The 16,527-nt window shown below is 40.9% G+C and overlaps 2 protein-coding genes across 3 annotated transcripts in view; both read right to left on the bottom strand.

The window, feature by feature from the left end:
* On the bottom strand, positions 1 to 7,063 carry LOC118335601 (dual specificity protein kinase CLK2-like). 2 transcript variants are annotated; one of them, XM_035671972.1, is made up of 11 exons: positions 6,554 to 7,063; positions 5,679 to 5,769; positions 5,530 to 5,596; positions 5,327 to 5,443; positions 5,087 to 5,253; positions 3,637 to 3,731; positions 2,226 to 2,352; positions 2,049 to 2,131; positions 1,880 to 1,959; positions 1,701 to 1,791; positions 1 to 1,614 (listed from the first exon to the last, which is right to left on the bottom strand). In XM_035671972.1, exons 1-11 carry the CDS (start codon positions 6,617 to 6,619, stop codon positions 1,432 to 1,434), a joined length of 1,167 nt encoding a protein of 388 aa, XP_035527865.1. In that variant the 5' UTR covers positions 6,620 to 7,063; the 3' UTR covers positions 1 to 1,431. The 2 variants fall into 2 exon arrangements, with proteins under 2 accessions (XP_035527865.1, XP_035527864.1); XM_035671971.1 differs by having other exon boundaries at positions 2,226 to 2,355; positions 6,554 to 7,062.
* A 695-nt stretch (positions 7,064 to 7,758) lies between these two features.
* The window catches only part of LOC118335600 (meiotic recombination protein REC8 homolog), a 10,647-nt gene continuing 1,878 nt past the window's right edge, over positions 7,759 to 16,527 (bottom strand). Inside the window, exons 2-18 of the mRNA XM_035671970.1 lie at positions 15,828 to 15,896; positions 15,591 to 15,733; positions 15,434 to 15,509; positions 15,216 to 15,336; positions 14,505 to 14,613; positions 12,445 to 12,512; positions 12,253 to 12,331; positions 11,359 to 11,482; positions 11,093 to 11,270; positions 10,435 to 10,633; positions 10,016 to 10,018; positions 9,188 to 9,381; positions 9,044 to 9,086; positions 8,745 to 8,829; positions 8,581 to 8,670; positions 8,236 to 8,345; positions 7,759 to 7,862 (exon numbers count right to left, since the gene is read on the bottom strand). Coding sequence (XP_035527863.1) covers positions 7,759 to 7,862; positions 8,236 to 8,345; positions 8,581 to 8,670; positions 8,745 to 8,829; positions 9,044 to 9,086; positions 9,188 to 9,381; positions 10,016 to 10,018; positions 10,435 to 10,633; positions 11,093 to 11,270; positions 11,359 to 11,482; positions 12,253 to 12,331; positions 12,445 to 12,512; positions 14,505 to 14,613; positions 15,216 to 15,336; positions 15,434 to 15,509; positions 15,591 to 15,733; positions 15,828 to 15,896 — 1,795 coding nt within the window. The remainder of the gene's footprint in view (positions 7,863 to 8,235; positions 8,346 to 8,580; positions 8,671 to 8,744; positions 8,830 to 9,043; positions 9,087 to 9,187; positions 9,382 to 10,015; positions 10,019 to 10,434; positions 10,634 to 11,092; positions 11,271 to 11,358; positions 11,483 to 12,252; positions 12,332 to 12,444; positions 12,513 to 14,504; positions 14,614 to 15,215; positions 15,337 to 15,433; positions 15,510 to 15,590; positions 15,734 to 15,827; positions 15,897 to 16,527) is intronic.

Here is a 16,527-nt window from a genome sequence, read left to right as displayed (position 1 = left end):
CACGAGAACGAGAACTGAATTTATTCAACAACTAAAGAAGTCTTTCCATACAAAAATTATTACAAAAGTGACTGAGAGAATAAAACTAAAAATATATTTTTTAAATGATTGTATAACTTAGCTTTTGTATCTATCCTCTAAATTTTAGAGGTACAGTTCTTTTTTTGAAACTTGTTGAAGCTGATCTTGCATGTGAGAATCAGTGTTTAAATGACAATACCCAGGGGTTTTGCATGTTTGTGTCCATTTAATACTGATGCCTCTATATTACCTACATAAACAAACAGGACCATCAGCAAGAGGATTGGCTATTTCTATATGGTTACTCTTAATGCCTGCCACCGGGTCAAATTTGGTCTACCAAATACTACCACATTTGTCCACAGGGGCCGCCAGAATCAACACAAAATTCCTTGCGGGGGCTTGGTTGTGGTTAAGTCTCATCACTGTTATCAGCATTGTTTTCAACCAGGCCGGGCAGCTGTTTTTAGAACAAATAATCTCTACAAACCTACTGTGTGCAACAAACAACAGACGGTGACAATAACGAAGAATTTAGTATCTAGAGAGCCAAATATTTCCCTTAGGAGTTGGTGGAGACAAAACCAGCGTTAAAAGAGAGTTAATGTTGAACTTAAATTCACTAGGTGGCCAAATGAATGAAATTTTTTTTCTCTGTATCAACTGAGTGTGTAAATTTTCAATTTAAATACAAGACATGATGTGTCCTGAGAGTCTGTAATGATTTGGTGCTATACAAATACAACTGAATTGAATTGAATATCAGAATTGTGTTCACAGCTTGTTTCCAAAATGGCCAAATAATCACATAACTGCTTATGAAATTACATCCTGTGAAAATAATTGCCTTGACCTGCCTTACTCTTACAACTCAATCAGCTGACCTCAGTTACCTCCGTAACCCAATCATCTTGTTGGTGTCAAACAAATCCTCCTTTCTCTGCTGCTGTCAGCTGTCAGTGTCTGACTGACATGACACACCTCAACCCGACAGTCACCTCTGGTGTCTTCACAGCCACCTGTCCAGTGGGTCCTTCCTCTGAGCTCATTAGGAATCCTGCTCCAGATCACATCCACTCACATCTCCAGCTATTGTTCTTCACTCTTTCACCACCACAAGGATCTGAACTCCACCATAGCATGATAACCCCAATAAATTTATGACACCACAGTGGGGTCTAATTGCCAAAGACTCCTCACATACAGTATATCTTCCACTTTTCCTACTGTGCATACTATATCAAATATTTGTATTTTTAATAATTCTTTAAAGGTCCACTGTGTAACATTTAGGAGCACCTTTAAGGCCATCTTTCAATTAGTCTCTCCTGATTGAAATGAGAAGTACAGCATACGTAGCTGAGAAACAAAAACACTGGTATGGTCCCCACTTGAAGTGGCTATTCAGGGTCATCTGCTCATATCACAGCTGTTCCTCCAGATGTGACTTCTTCCTGGATGATGGACGGGCAGGAAGAAGGGGTGACACAGAGCAGAGGAAAGAGAGATACGTATTGAGGGCTCGTACTCCAGCATCCTTTCCAAGAGACCAAAAAACTGGTGGTGCTCTGTTCCATGTGATAACAAGTACTTCTGAAAAAAAAAACAGATTAAAAGAGAAACATGTTGTTAAAGCGAGTTAATGTACTTGGCTTGTTTTTGCACCTGCCTTAACACACCCTTAATGGTTTGCATTTGGTTTTCACGTAGCGTCCGGCCTTAGAGCACTCGCTCCAGTCGAGACGCCCACGGTGGAAATACTTCTGCTTTCTGTGAAGAAAAAGTAATGTCACGTCAGATGAAGTCTGTTTTCATGCATTTTTGTGCTTAAATAACAGCGCTCGGGAGTGTGTTATACCTGCTCCTTTGGATCATTCTCTGAGGAATTGGTCCCTGAACTCTCTCCATCATAGCAAGATGCTCCTTGTTGTCATGAGTCTATAAGCGGAGACAGACCCACAAGTGAAGAAAATGTTAACAAAATCATCCTAGTTCCAGCATGCAAGCAGTGTAAACACACAGGTGACCTGGTACAGTGTAAAGCCTTCGTAGTATTCAAACAGGATGCAGCCAATACTCCACACATCGCAAGGGTGACTCCAACCCAACTCTGTGGGAGAGAGAAAAGGGACAAAACCTTAAAAAACAACTAAACTGGACTGACAGCTCCTGGTTACTCCCTTGTCTAAATCAACATCTCTTACCCAGTATGACCTCTGGAGCTCGGTAGTGACGTGTAGAAATGACAGTAGAGTGGTGTTCGTGGTCAAAGGTGGCACTGCCAAAGTCAACAAGTCGCACTGTGGTGTCATTTACTCTCCTCTCGTTGCACTTCTTAAAGAAGACAGAAGGAAAAACTGAACCTAACCTCATCATTTAAAGATCCAGTGTGCAGGGTGTAGTGACATCTAGAGGTGAGGAAGCAGATTGCAACCAACTGAACACATCTTGTCTCACTCTCCCATTCTTAGCAAAACTATGGTGGCTGCAAATTAAAACGCAATGTCCTATTAAGATAGTTTGTCTGGGTTACTGTAGAAATATGGCAGTTCAACATGGTGGACTCCCTCTGTAGATATAAAGGGCTCATTCTAATGTAACAAAAACACAATGATTCTTATTTTCAGGTGATTATACACTAATGAAAACAATCCATTCCTCCCAATATGCCCTCTCTAAACCTTAAAGTAAGTAAGTAATTAGCTCCAAAGAAAAACTGTGCATGCACAAATGTGCTAAAGGAAAAGGAACATTAGCTGCCAGTTAGCTTTGATTTTACTGTTCAGACAGGATGCGGGGTGAATTTTGTTGTTGTATTTGTTTTAAGTCAGAGGAAAGACATTTAGACACAAAATCAAATTGACTTGAAGAAGCTAACATCTGTACAGTTGGTGCATTGGCTGTTTGGGGTAATAAACACAGACTGCACAAAGTATCTAGTGATCAAATGTGCACGAATGACACACACGTGCTGTGTGTTTTGTACGGATTAAATCAGATTTAACATGGTAATTACTCAACTACTGAAGTAGTTGGCAGGTTTATTACCTTCGGACAGAGCCAGCTAGCTTTTCCCTCAGCTTCCAGGCTTTATGTTAAGCTAAGCTAACTACTGCTGCCAGGAGCTTTATATTTATGTATGATAGGTCAAAGTTTAACCAGTAAATCAGCAAAAAGGAAAAGTTTTCTATTCTGAATAAATTTGGCTAACTTTGGTTTGTTTAAAACCTGCATGATTGTCTCACTGCTCTGTTTTGTGCCCTATTAGACATCTTTTTAGCAATTACTTATAAGTACAATGTTATTATTACCGATAGGAATGAAGTTTTTTTTTAAACTGATTTTTTCTATTATATGGAGAATTAAAAAATGATATATCTCTTCAAAAGATGCCACACATTGCGCCGCTGAGGTCAGCGAACACAACCCACAGTCATCCTGGATTAATATGTGCACCTAAAGGGAACACGTGGGTGGTTCACTGAGCGAAATTTGCATCCAAATGCGCAACACAAAGCAATCTTCCTGGCTGTTCTGCCTGCATTAATCCCTGCTTATTTAACATCCTTAATTTTCTTGAAGGCCCCAGCCCTCATGCCTGCAGTTGTTTCTAACCTTCTCAGCGTTGTATATTAGGGAGAAGTCTGAGTTGACAAAGAGGATGTTCTCAGGCTTCAGGTCGGTGTGAGTCAGCTTGTTGTCATGGAGAACTGCAGTGGAGACAGAGGGAGGGGAGGAGGAGGGAAAGTAGATTAAGATTTATCAGGAGACAGCCAACGCCCTCATCTGGTTGAGTTTTCTGTTGGTTAAACAGTTACACATCATGAGACATTTATCAGAAACCTTTGTGAAACCAGCTTGTCTGCTAAAATCCTGATTAAATTAAAAAGAACGGTATCATAAATTATCATACTGATCATTTATAACTCATAAATTTGCTCTTTTTCTCAGCACCACCTTGCATCACTATACAGACCAATTCACCAGTAAGTAAGAGCGCCTCAGTAGCTGTTATGTACAGCCATCAAGCTTCTGAAGTTTGAGGACGACACCACCCTCACTGGGCTCATCTCTGGTGGAGATGAGTTTGCCTACGGGTGTGAGATTGACCGTCTGGTGACCTGGACAGAACAATGTGGAGCTCATCTTCGGATATGATTGCAGAATCCAGCCGCCCCCATGTGGCTCCTCAGTCAACACTTCTTGGACACCATCATCACCCGGGATCTCAAGTGGGAGCTGAACATCTTACCCTCCCATAAATTGAGAGTGTCTATGGAAGTGTCTACATCTGACTCAGTCCTTTTTGTAGATTTTATCTCCACATCTTTGTACTATGATCTTTTCATTTTAACAGTCATATTTTTCGTTGTAAATTTACATTTTGTTGAAATGGGGAAACTAGGATTAGTATTCATAAATCAGTATTTTTCATTATCAATATTTTCTAAAATTAAAAGTCTGATGTGTAATGTTCAAAATAATGTGCATAACTATGTTTTAATTAGTGTATAATCACGTATAATCAGAATTGTTGTGTTTTTGTTGCCTTAAAATAAGCTGTTTTTATCTACAGATGCCACGAGTGGCCTTCCATGGAGGATGGATCTACAGTAGCCCAGATTGGACAAAACTAAAACTGGCTCTAGAGAGGTCCATACGCATTTTTTGCCAGTTGCACAGCCACCATAGTTTCTCCTTTGCACTTGCGTGGGTGAAGCGAGTGAGTTGCAATCTGCAACTACACTTCTAGATGTCACTAAATCCTACACAATGTTCCTTTAACTTCAATCAATTAATTAAGAAAACAACCAAGAGATTAATTGATAATGCAAATAATCATAAATTACAGCCCTAATTGTCTTTAACCTGGTATGGGATGTGAATCAGGAACATGTGCATCATCTTCTGGTAACAGTCACCCTCTAAATATCTACCTGGTCTGTTTGCTGCTGCATCAGTGACGGCTGTGAATAATCAGCTCACTGTCGCTACTGACACTGAACCAGGAGTACGAGAGAAAAAAGAAAAGTGGTACAGTTAATGTGATGCATGTTGGACTCACAGCTGACAGCGTGGCAGATCTGGTGGGCCATGTGTCGGATCTGGTTAATGGGATAAGGCAGGAAGTTGTTTGCTTTCAAGAAGTCAAAGGTGCTGAGAGACAGCAGCTCAAAAGAGATGCACACGTGGCCATAGTAGTTAAACCAGTCCAGCATCTGCACACAGTGACTGATGGGAGAAGAAACACAGAGATGAAATGTTGCAGACAGAAAAAGAGAAACATCATCACAAGCTCACTCACTGTTTGTTGTCTGGGTCTCTCTCGCTGATCTTCTCCAGCACATTGATTTCCAGTTTGGCTGCTTCTCTGTATTTATCCAAGTTCTTAATGATCTTCAGAGCAATTTGATTTCCTCCTCTGTGTGTCAAAACACTGTGTTATTAAAAGTATTAAACACAACACCTATTTCATATCGGTCCAACCTTCACCATGAAGAAATTTACCTGCTGTGGTCCAAACATTGTACCACCTTCCCAAAAGTTCCCTCACCTAAAGTGTCGACTATCTCGTCTGAAAGACAAATTGAGGCGAAATTAAAGCTGGAGAGTTTGTTACGAAGGCTGCCAACACTTCAGAATTAACTGTAACCTACATCTGTCTTCAAGGAGGTCCCCACTTTTGTAGATCAGGTGACCGTTCTCAGTGTCCCTTTCATTGTCGTCGGCAGCCTCGTCGCTGCTCCGCTGGAAACAAAGTCAACCACACTTATGACAGGTGGAACAAAGGAGAAAAGAACTGTCCACAGATCAACCTGCCTCTGTCCTTTATTCACTGTTCAACTATAAACAGAGTGGTATCTTATTCTGGGTCCTAAAGGTCAAAGGTCATCACAATCTGGATTTACCCCTGGCTTAGACTGATGCATGCAGATACAAACAAATCTACACTGACAGGTTCTTTAAAACTGCTGTTGAGTCCTAACCCTGTATCAGTAGCTGGATAATGTGTATTGGTTGCTCCTATCAGAGAGTACTAAGTCAAGAGGTGGAGTTCAACTACTTCAGTGCAAGGTGGAAACATAATTTTACTGCAGACTCTCTTAATGCAGCCGTGATAAAAACAAATCCTCCAGAATGCGAGCTTCTACACATTTAAGTTGCTCCTGATGACCCAAGCTTGTTCTAAAGGAGGTTAATAAGAAATGTCAAATGACTTCTGGCCTCTTTGGAGGAGCTGAGGCTCTATTTCCATCCACATTCTGAGACTGTTATTAATATGAGAAGCCCAGCGTGTGCTGAGGAGGCACTTACTGCAGGATGTGGGCCACAAAATAGACGAGCAAGTGACAATTATAAACACACACAGTCTGCATGTGATTTCTTGTAAGACAATTGAGGAGCTTAAAGACGAAATTAAGATATAGTGTAGATGATTGCAGGTCCACCATGATGGAGAGGCGACAGAATCATTTATAAGAAACAGATGCAAGAACACAGCAAATGCATGCACAGAGACTGAGATACTCACAGAGAGACAGAGGCAAATACAGTCCAGAAAACCCCTATAGAGAGAGCACAGCTCTGTCTTTCCCATTACGCAGGAGTGCAAAGCTACTCAGGAGACGAGAAGAGCGTGAGTGGAAGAGAATGAAGGATGGAGGGAGGTTGTGGGAAAATGAAGGCAGGTGAAGCAGCAGCAGAAAAACTAGACCATGAGGAGTTGAGGAGTTGAGGAGAGAAAAAGCACAGAGGACGGGACAATACAATATTAAAGCAATGGCACAGAAAAAAATAGAGGGCATGGAGTTGTAACAAAGTAAAAAATAGCCTGCAGTGTTGTCAGCGGAAACCAGAAGTGAAGGAGAGACACAACGACACAGTCTAGCCACAAAAAATCGACAGAAGAAGAAACACCGTAACAGGAATAAAGAAAAAGTAGAAATGACACACGGGAAAACAAGAAAGCTGAAGCACAGACAAAAACAGAAAGTGACGGACAGAAATGAGACGAAGGAGGAGGAGGAGGAGGAGGACAGATAGAGAGTGAGAAAGAGAGAGCAGAGACAGATGCTAATAATAAACTTTGGTCACAACCCCCTGAGAAAGTCTTCAGAGGAGAATCAAGATGTGGTCAGGGGGAGTGAAGGAGGGGAGATCCAGTTTCACTCAACTTACTTACTCTCCTCCTTGCACCTCCTTAACCCCTGCAGTATGTTTTGCCACACCTGTCCTGCTCTGCATGCTACAGATACCTTTCAATAGACAGTGCATGCTTTCTTTACAGAAATAACTGACACGGCTCTCGTAAAGCTTTTATTTTGTAGTTCATGTTCAAAGGGACACAGTGAACAGAGAGGTACACGTTTTTCAGAATAACATGAGGTAATGCCTTTAAAAAAATAATAATAAAAACTGTTAAAATATTCTTCTGAAATCTCATAGTTGATACGATTGTGTTAGTTGCAGTAGCACCAGTGATGTAAAACCATGCTTTTATAAATGTAATTATATAAAACAGCAGGAAATCTTTAAAAAAAACTCAAATAATGTCAAACAGGTCAACTAGACACACCAATAACAAACCTGATGAAGTGATCAGTAACAAAACATTAGACTTCTATAACTATTTTGTATCATATTGTTTTAACTGAACACAGGAAATGTCAGAACCGGACAAAATGTTTCTATCAGACTGAAAAATGATGTCTGTTTTGGACGCTCAAGGTGTACGCGTCACACAATCAGGTGCTCCTCTTCGTAGTCTTGTCCAGGTGAGATCAAGATGTCACCGTAAGGCTCTCGCTGCTCCACACGTACCTTCCCGGCCGATAAAATCTCTACAGACAACACACGCAGGCCAAGTTAAAAACATCCTCTTTGTGCTCAGCTGACCACAAAAAAGATCAAGGTAGGAAAAATCAGGATGATTGCACATATAAACACAACAATATATCCCTTTTACTACAGCTTAAATTGGTTAAATTATCTATATTTTAAACCCAATCCTTTCTCTATGAACTATTGTACATGAACCCCCTGTGTGTTATTGGTCCTCATCATACAGATGCTCCTAAACTGTAAATCAGATCTCATAACTCACTGACCACATAGTGATTAAAGAGCTTCCTCCGGTGTTGATTCCTGTGGCATTAACACAATTTCAACATGAGTAATGGGATGATTCAATGATAAGTGAAACTGATGCCTTACCCAGAAGCCTCTGAAAAATGTTGCTGACAGTTCTGCGGTCGACCTCTGGCGGCAGAAGAGACTGAAACAGCACAGGTGCTATTTCTTGCTCGTCCAACTCCGGCAGCAGCCTACACACACACACACACACACACACATACACGCACACACAAACACACACATACATACATGCATACACGCGCACACACACACACACACACATACACACATACACGCATACACGCGCACACACACACATACACATTCTTATCTCCAAATCTAACTAAATGCAAACACTGGGGAAAACAAACTTCTCAGCTCTGACCTTGAACTGGTTAATAATGGTGTTGCATTCACTGTCATTACCCAGGTGACTCTGCTGCAGCTCTTTCCAGCAACTCGTCCGCCACCTCTGGGATGTCCTGCAGTGTAGAAACAGACCTGGAGACAAGGGACCTGCCAACACACACGTGTGCATATAAGCATGACTGCACACACACACACTTGACACATCTTTCTTTGTTACCTACCCTTCTCTTTCAGATGAGGGCATGGGGGAGATCTCTCGAGACACCTCCTGTTGATCGGAGCCCTCCAGTGGCAGTGAAACGTGGTCTGGACAAACACACACACATTTGAGGACATTGGTTTATATTCATTCCCCTGAGGCTTGTCCTAACCCTTAACCACAAGTGATACATGCCTAAACCCCAACCTCTGACCTCAGCGTCACCCTAGGGAAGACACAAACCGCTTTAACTTGTGCTGAATGCAGCTGCAGCACAACAAGTTCACCCTCAGTTAAACAACAACAGCAGTGTCAGTTTACCTGAGATATCAAACATCTCTGATTCTGCCACATCTCTGGGGACCTGTATTCACACACACAATTAGTTTTTCATCTTGTGACATTTCTTCCTGCACATAAACGCTTCACAAAGTGAACAGGAGCGACACAAACGTGCTTCCACACCTCCCTGGGGCTGAGCTCAAGTCTCTCCTCCTCCCTCCTTTCAGCCTCCTCGGCCGCCTCCACCATCTCACGCTCTCGTTCCTTTTCAGAGTCTGTGGACTCGGGCCCTCTCTCGCCAACCTCCAGGTTCGAGCCTGAGAGAGGCGTGATGGTCGCAGCCTGTCTCCATAGAAACAGCACCTCTTCAGGCAAGACTGCAGGAGGAATAAAAAAATAGCTTTGTGGTTTATTTTTGAAAGGTTATTTGAGTCACATCCTTGAAAATAACAGTAGGTGGAAAAAGAAGTTGAATTAAAGGTGATATGTAACCATTTAGAGATATCAATGAAAATATTATCAGAAGATTAACCACCTTTATATTTTAACTATAAATGTTTGATTGATTGATTGATTGATTGATTGATTGATTGATTGGTTGGTTTATTTTTAGTCATGCTAGCAGCAGAGATGGCAATGTCTGTTGGTCCCTCCCCCACTTCGGTTCAGACTGCTACCGCTATTGGATGGGTTGCCATTCCTGTTCCCCTCAGGATGAACTGTAATAAATGATTCCTTAATCTTAAATCTAGCACCATCATTAGGTCATTAGATCAAATGGATGTAGAAACTTAAGCATCTTTTTGCATATCGATACCGTTCCACCACTCGTTAGACCTGTCAGTGAAAGGAATGGTAAAGAGGAAAGAGTGAACGTGTCGGCATCTTTAACATTTAGCTCAAAGCACTGCTGTGTCTAAGTACAGCCTCATAGAGCTGCTAGCACGACGGCAGACCCTTAGACATGTCTGTATGTGTATGTGTGTATGTGTGTGTGTATGTATAGCAGACATGCTTAGGTGTCTCAACATGTGTCACAAATCCTTACCATTAGTCAGATGATGAATAGCCTACTTTATGTAGAGCCTTCTTTACTGCAGGCTCAAATCCACAGTGACTCAGATAAAATATAAAGCCTCAACACAGCCAGAGTCCTCCCACACAGGTGTTTTCACTCATGTTGCCTGATTAGACCTGATTAGGACTGTGTGGCTCATTAACAATGGCTCAGTTCCATTCAAGTGTCCCACTGAGACATGACAGTGTGACAGTGAACCAGCATGAACAATACAAGGACCCTGAAACTGAAGCAGCTAAATGGAATCCAGCCATCATTCATTTTATCATTTACACCTGTGAGCCTTCAGATGACGTTTTGGGGGGATTCTGGCGGTGCACTGCTGTGTTTTCTTTGCACGTGTGTTACTGACGGGTGCAGGGATTGTTGAGGAGCTCAGCAGCAGGGACCATCCTGTGAGAGGAAGGCGGCGGGTAAAGTGGACGTCTGGTCTCAGTATGAGGGTTGTCGATCTGCTCTTGCAGCACCTCCTGAGAGATCTGCGTCTCCGGGTCGAAGAAGATCAGCTGCCTCTTCCTCCTCCTTGTCGTCACCTCCGGGGGAGGAACATCCTGGACATGGGAGGCAAACTGGGAATAAACTTTCCAGAACCGTCTTCCAGCAAATGTAGTCTAGGTACCACTTTATAACAAGGTATTTTTTCAGGTATTTAAGTTGTAATTAATGGTTTTATTCATTCTGATGTGCGTGGGATGAATATGTTAATATTCTCTCACTGTTGTTTATTGATGATGTTTTTTTATCTGTTCGAAGTAAAAGGGAACTGCTAATATAAGCGTGAGGTATAAAACCATTTAAATGGGCTCTATTCTTTCAATATAAACATAATTGTGTCTTTGTGGAAGACCATTAACCCCTGCAAACCTGGCAAACCATAAATTGTTCTTAATGACTTATAACTGATCAGTAAAGCATTCACATTCATTTATTAACCAATAATGAAGTCAGTTAAAACACCTCATTAGTAAATGAGGTTGTTCAGTGTCTTGAGCAGAAACATAAGCCGGCACCTCTAACTCTGGAGTTGGTCTTTCACGTTGCTCTGCTGCAGACGGTGGCGAGGCGAGGACGGGCACAGATACAGGGGTCCGCTGGTCTGTGGGGGGTCCGGGCATCTCCACAGACAGACCTGTCTCTTCCTGAGGCAACAACATGGCGTCTTCACCGGAGACAGTCGTCGGCTGTAATCTGACGCAGGTAAGTAGAAACACAGTCAGTGTGTAGTTGTGTGTGGTCTGTGTGCGCTGATGTTTCTATTTGCATCTGGATCATTTACTCAATAGTGGATCCTGTGAGCTCTTTTGTTCTCTCTCTCTCCAGGTCTCCCTCTAGTCCTCCCCTTTCCATCTCCCTCTCTTCCTCCTCTGGTGTCACATCTTCTCTCGGTATGTCCAAATCTGCTGTTAGAAAAGGGTAAAAGAAGAAAAAACACAACTATGAGTCCTTCTTCCTTTTCACCTCAAAACCCCCATAATTACACAGCATTATGTAATGAACAAGGTTATTATAGTGGTGTGGAAAAACTGAAATAAAAATAAACTACTTACAAAACTAACTAAAATAAGATAAAAATACACAGGAAATGACATTAGTCTTAGTCTTTGTCAGTTGGGTTTCAACACAATCTCTTGACCCTGACAAACACTCACCATATTATGATGAAAAGATACTAAAACTAACACTGTAACTAATAAAAACTAAGCTAAAACTAAACATATTTAAACAATATGAACCTGAACCCAATATGTAATATATTTTCTCACATTTTGTAATAAATTAGGTTTAATAAGTTGAAGCTTTTTGATAGCCTTTTTAGCGGAACCCTGTCAAAAAAACATTGTAGTTGTCGACCCTGCTGGAAATAAATGAGCTTTTCAAGCTGAGCATTGGCTGTATTTATAAGATGATGACAAGATGATCTTGTTACTGCTTTTATGTGGCTCTTTAGATAGAAGATCAGATTTAAATATAACAGGTCATAGGAGCCTAATTCATTATTTGGGAAGTTTATTTTATCTTAAAAGAGTATATTTACAGATGAAGAAATCTATTTTGGTTGGTTATTACATAATGCACCTTATTATTACATTTTCATCATGATAAAAGTGTAACTTTTTTTTTTTGTATTTTGTAATAACCACCACAAACAGCTCCTAGTTTTGCTACACACCTTCGGGAAAGTGATCTGTTTGGGCCAAGAGGAAGTCAATAGTATCTGGATGCTGATCGACAAGCTCCTCACCCTCAAACTAGCAGAGAGAAGAAGAAAGAGAAGAGATAAATGGATCCCAGTGAGCATTAGTAGAAAATCTAATACAAAAAATGTGGACATCTTTGCATGAGCCTCTTTTGACAACGGTACCTCTGCCACAGGGATAGTGACTGGCTCCGTCTCTCTCAGAGTAATGGTGTCAGGAGATGCAGTTATCCCTGGGGGACAAAATATGGACGGCATTAATAAAAGAAGCCACTATTTCAATGAGCCACTGAAACCAGCAGGAGAGGATGCAAGTAATCAAGCTGCAATTAAAGTGCTCTCTTCTGCCGAGTCAAATCCGGCTGCACAAACACTTCCTGACACCGCGGCATCAGCCTCAGCCAATTAGGAGGATGCTGTTGAAGGCAGTCTTCCCTGACTTCAGTAGTCAATGTGAGCTCTCTCTGTATTCCTGTGACCTGTTGGTATTTCTGCACATATCACTGCACATAATCTGACATACTGTACATTTCTGGACACGTTTGAATACGTCTTTCTGTAAAGCTGACATTTAATTAAAGCTCACATAATTAGGACAGGCTTTGTGTATCGTATTGTTTTCTGGGATGTAAATTCGTCAAATACCATTCCAAACAACTGTAAATATAATGGAAAAAATGGGAAAGGCTGGTAAGTAGATCTTGAGTTGGTATTATTTTGTCAATTTTGTCCATGTATTTGATAGTATTTACTGACCAAGTGCTTTTCACACAGTCATCGTCCTCATATAAACACTGAAATAGGTTTTGGTTGCTGTTTTTCATTCCTGTTGAAACTGGACATTAAAAGATCGTTTCTTAATGTGCCTCCGATTTGAATATATTCAAGAGTCCAAACTCACAGCCTTTTTAGCACACAATTCCCTGTTTTTATTACTATCTACACACTGCAGCTTAACAGGGAAACACTGTCTGTGAATTTTATACTACAAAGGCTGTAACCCTGGAGGATACGCACCTGATTTGTCAGACTGCTGAAGTCCATTATTTGCTTCAGATAAACTTTTGAATACTCTGGATTTTGTCCCCCTTCACTGAAAGTGCATTATGGGTCCTTTAATGACCGGAATGAAGAAGAGGAATTATTACAGCAAGAAAAGCACAGAAAAACTGTTTCAATATTCATATTTGCACTTGACTATTGTCGTAAAACAGACTTTAAAAAACTGTTCTTTTAATCAATCTGTTGATCACACCTTTCTGTATCTTCTCTTTGGCTTTTGACACCACGTAGAGTGTTGATTTTATGTGTATACATGCTTATTTTATTTTGTGCGGGCAGTGCATTTTATTTATTTTATTTTATTTTATTGTATTTTATTTTATTCTATTTTATTGTATTTTTGTATTGTCTACTTTTTATTGTGCTTTTATTGTGTTATCTATTTATTGTGTTTATCTTTTGTGCAGCACTTTGGAAACCTTGTGTTTTCTAAAATCGTGCTATATAAATAAAGTGGATTGGATTGGATTGGACTGATCAGCTCCATCCACTCAGCACCAGATTGTTTTTCAGTCTCAGAGGGAGCAATTCTCAGATCATGTATGTTTCGTGCTTCAAGATCCTGGTCTGCCAGCAGCCAGCTCTCTTTCACTCCCTCTGTTGGCCATACTGCCTCCTGCTCCATTCCACCTTCATTATTACTGAATAAATCTGTTAAACTTTATCTGCCTCCTTGTCTCTGTCCTGTGTCTGGGTCCAATATTAAACTAAAGCGTGACACTAGTGTGTGCTTTTAACGTCGCCTTTCTGATAAAAATTCATCGTCACTCAAACCAAGATAACCCTTTGACCTCATCAGGGTTATCTTTAGCCACAGAAAACCTTATACAACCTCTGTTATGAGTAAACTGATTATATTGAATGACATTGGTGCAGTGCCAGTTTAATGATCAGCTTGGTGTGCATTTTGCTTTCCTTATTAAAATCTTCCAATTAGTCTTGTGTATCGTGCTATCAGTTGGTTTAAGCCCTCATTAAGGAATAATAATAATAATCTATAAACAGGTTTAACTGTTTGTTTTCTGTAAGAAGCACTTTATTACATTTATTCATTTTCTGTTATTTTTCTTCTACAGTAGATTCTATTTTTTGCTGCTGCAATGCCCCAATGCCCTGCAGAGATCATTATTTTCATGTCATTACAGCACGTCGAGTCATCTTACCGCTTTCTAGTGCAGCAGCAGCAGCAGCAGCAGCAGCAGCAGCAGCAGCAGCTGGGCTGGTCGGTTCAGGACGCTCAGGAGAGGTTTCTCTCAGATACTCTTGACCCATCTGAGGGACACAGAACAGGCAGAGGACACTTATCTTCTCAGTACAAATATTTAGAGGATTTTCAGCTTCACCTTCAATTTACAAATGTCTGCTAAGCTCTGGTGTATTAAGACATGTAGTCATGTAGTCATGTTCTATACTAAAGCACACATTTGTAGTACTTTCTGCTTCTACTCCATTACATTTCAGAGGGAAATATTTTACTCCACTGCATGTTTCTGATTCATTTAGTTAATTTACAGATTTTTTTTTCAGACAAAAATCATATGAAGAGTTATAAAATATGCTTTGTTAGAAATTAAACTGTCCAATTAGTTGATTAGTCAATTAGCTGATGGACAGAAAATGAATTGGCAACAATTCCGATTAATCCAACTACAACAGCAAAATCCTGATTTTACATTAATGCATTATAAAAATATATATTATATAATAATGCATATAAAGATATAATAGAATAACACCGGAGGACATTCTTCTGCATTGAGTACTTTTACTTTTAATACTCTAAGTACATTTTGTACTGTATTTCTAAAGTGTGATGCTAGTATTTTTACCTCAGTAAAGAATATAAAGCACTGCTGACTTGTGTCTTTGGGTACCTGTATCAGTGAACTGGGACTGGGCATGGTATCCTTCATGTACATCACTCCGAATAAAGGGTCAGGAGCTCCTTCTGCCTCCTCCAGGAGAGCCAGGGCGTCAGGGAAGTCCAGAGCTTGTCTGAGAGCAACCAGGAGACCCAGAAGCAAGAAACAGGAGTTCTTTTGTGTTTGTAAGTGCAGATAAAACGTGTGAAATGTTGAGCAGCTGTTCTCACCTGCTGTGGTCATCCATATCAATTTTCTGGGACGATTTCTGTTTCAGCAGCTGACCCACAACGGTCTGAAGTTCCTCTGGAAGGACACAAGATCAAGGTCAACAACCAGTGTCTCTTTCCTCCAGTCTGTTAATGAGCCATTTATGAACTTCCTTACCCAGGAGAATAGCACATTGTCGGTGGTAGACGAGGATGACGCCGTACTGGAGCTGGGAGGAGAGGTAGAGGGAGAAGCGAGGTCGAGGCAGACCAGCCCGAGGTGGCGGGACCTGCTCCAGCACGTAGTCCATAATGTCATCACTGTGTGGGCATTAGCTTTATTACAACTGAACAGATCCAGCCACAATTCAGACTGACGATAAATATGTGACAATGGCTGAAAATAAGTTCTCACCAGGTGCTTTTGACGTTGACTTTTAGGAAATCCCGGCGGGGAACTCTGATGCCTTTTGTAGCAACCAGCCTGAAATGGACACGGAGTATTAATAAAATGACTCAATTGTAGAGAAACAATAGATGTGCCATTTCAAAACACGTCTTTGGCCATAACCTAACAATTGATGACAATATTTCACAATTAGTCAGACAGTGAATTAGTGACACTTTTGACACGAAAGGTCAAAGGTCACTGTGAGCTCAAAATTACCTTGACAAACATGTTTTTGGTCATAACCCAAGAATTGATGTGGTAATGTTTAATGTGACATTCAGTGTGACATTGTAATGTCCTGTAAAAACTCTTTTTTGGGCCATTATTCAACATTACAACTCAGGAACAGAAGAGGAGATTGGGACCATGGGTGCTTTTCATTTTGCTAACGTGTCTCCTTGCTTCCTTTCCTCACTCGCTTTCCTTCAGAAGCCTCCTCTCTCCTCTGTCTCCTCAAGGTGCATTTAAGGAACGAGAAGAGCTTTCATTCAACGATTTCTGAGTCACAGGACGAGTAGACGCAAGGAAAGCATAAGTCAGGGTAATGAAAAGCCCCATATTTCACAGAGGGTCGGACAGAGAATTAGTGAGAGTTTGGTTCAAAGTTCAAAGATCAATGTGACCCTTAAAATAGGATTTTAAAATAGGATGACACGTTGACTGG

The sequence above is a fragment of the Morone saxatilis genome, unplaced genomic scaffold (assembly GCF_004916995.1).
Source record: "Morone saxatilis isolate NCDOM2014 unplaced genomic scaffold, NCSU_SB_2.0 Contig24, whole genome shotgun sequence".
NCBI classification, from domain to species: domain Eukaryota; kingdom Metazoa; phylum Chordata; class Actinopteri; family Moronidae; genus Morone; species Morone saxatilis.
This window is presented reverse-complemented; position numbering and strand designations above follow the sequence as displayed.

What these genes read in the sequence shown, in the direction of transcription:
- LOC118335601 (XM_035671971.1), bottom strand. Translation starts at nt 6,619, where the DNA reads ATGGGAAAGACAGAGCTGTGCTCTCTCTATAGGGGTTTTCTGGACTGT. An exon ending in GGACCTCCTTGAAGACAGAT is followed by an intron (nt 5,597 to 5,678) that starts GTAGGTTACAGT and finishes TTTGTCTTTCAG; the next exon opens with ACGAGATAGTCGACACTTTA. An exon ending in AGAGACCCAGACAACAAACA is followed by an intron (nt 5,254 to 5,326) that starts GTGAGTGAGCTT and finishes TTCTCCCATCAG; the next exon opens with TCACTGTGTGCAGATGCTGG.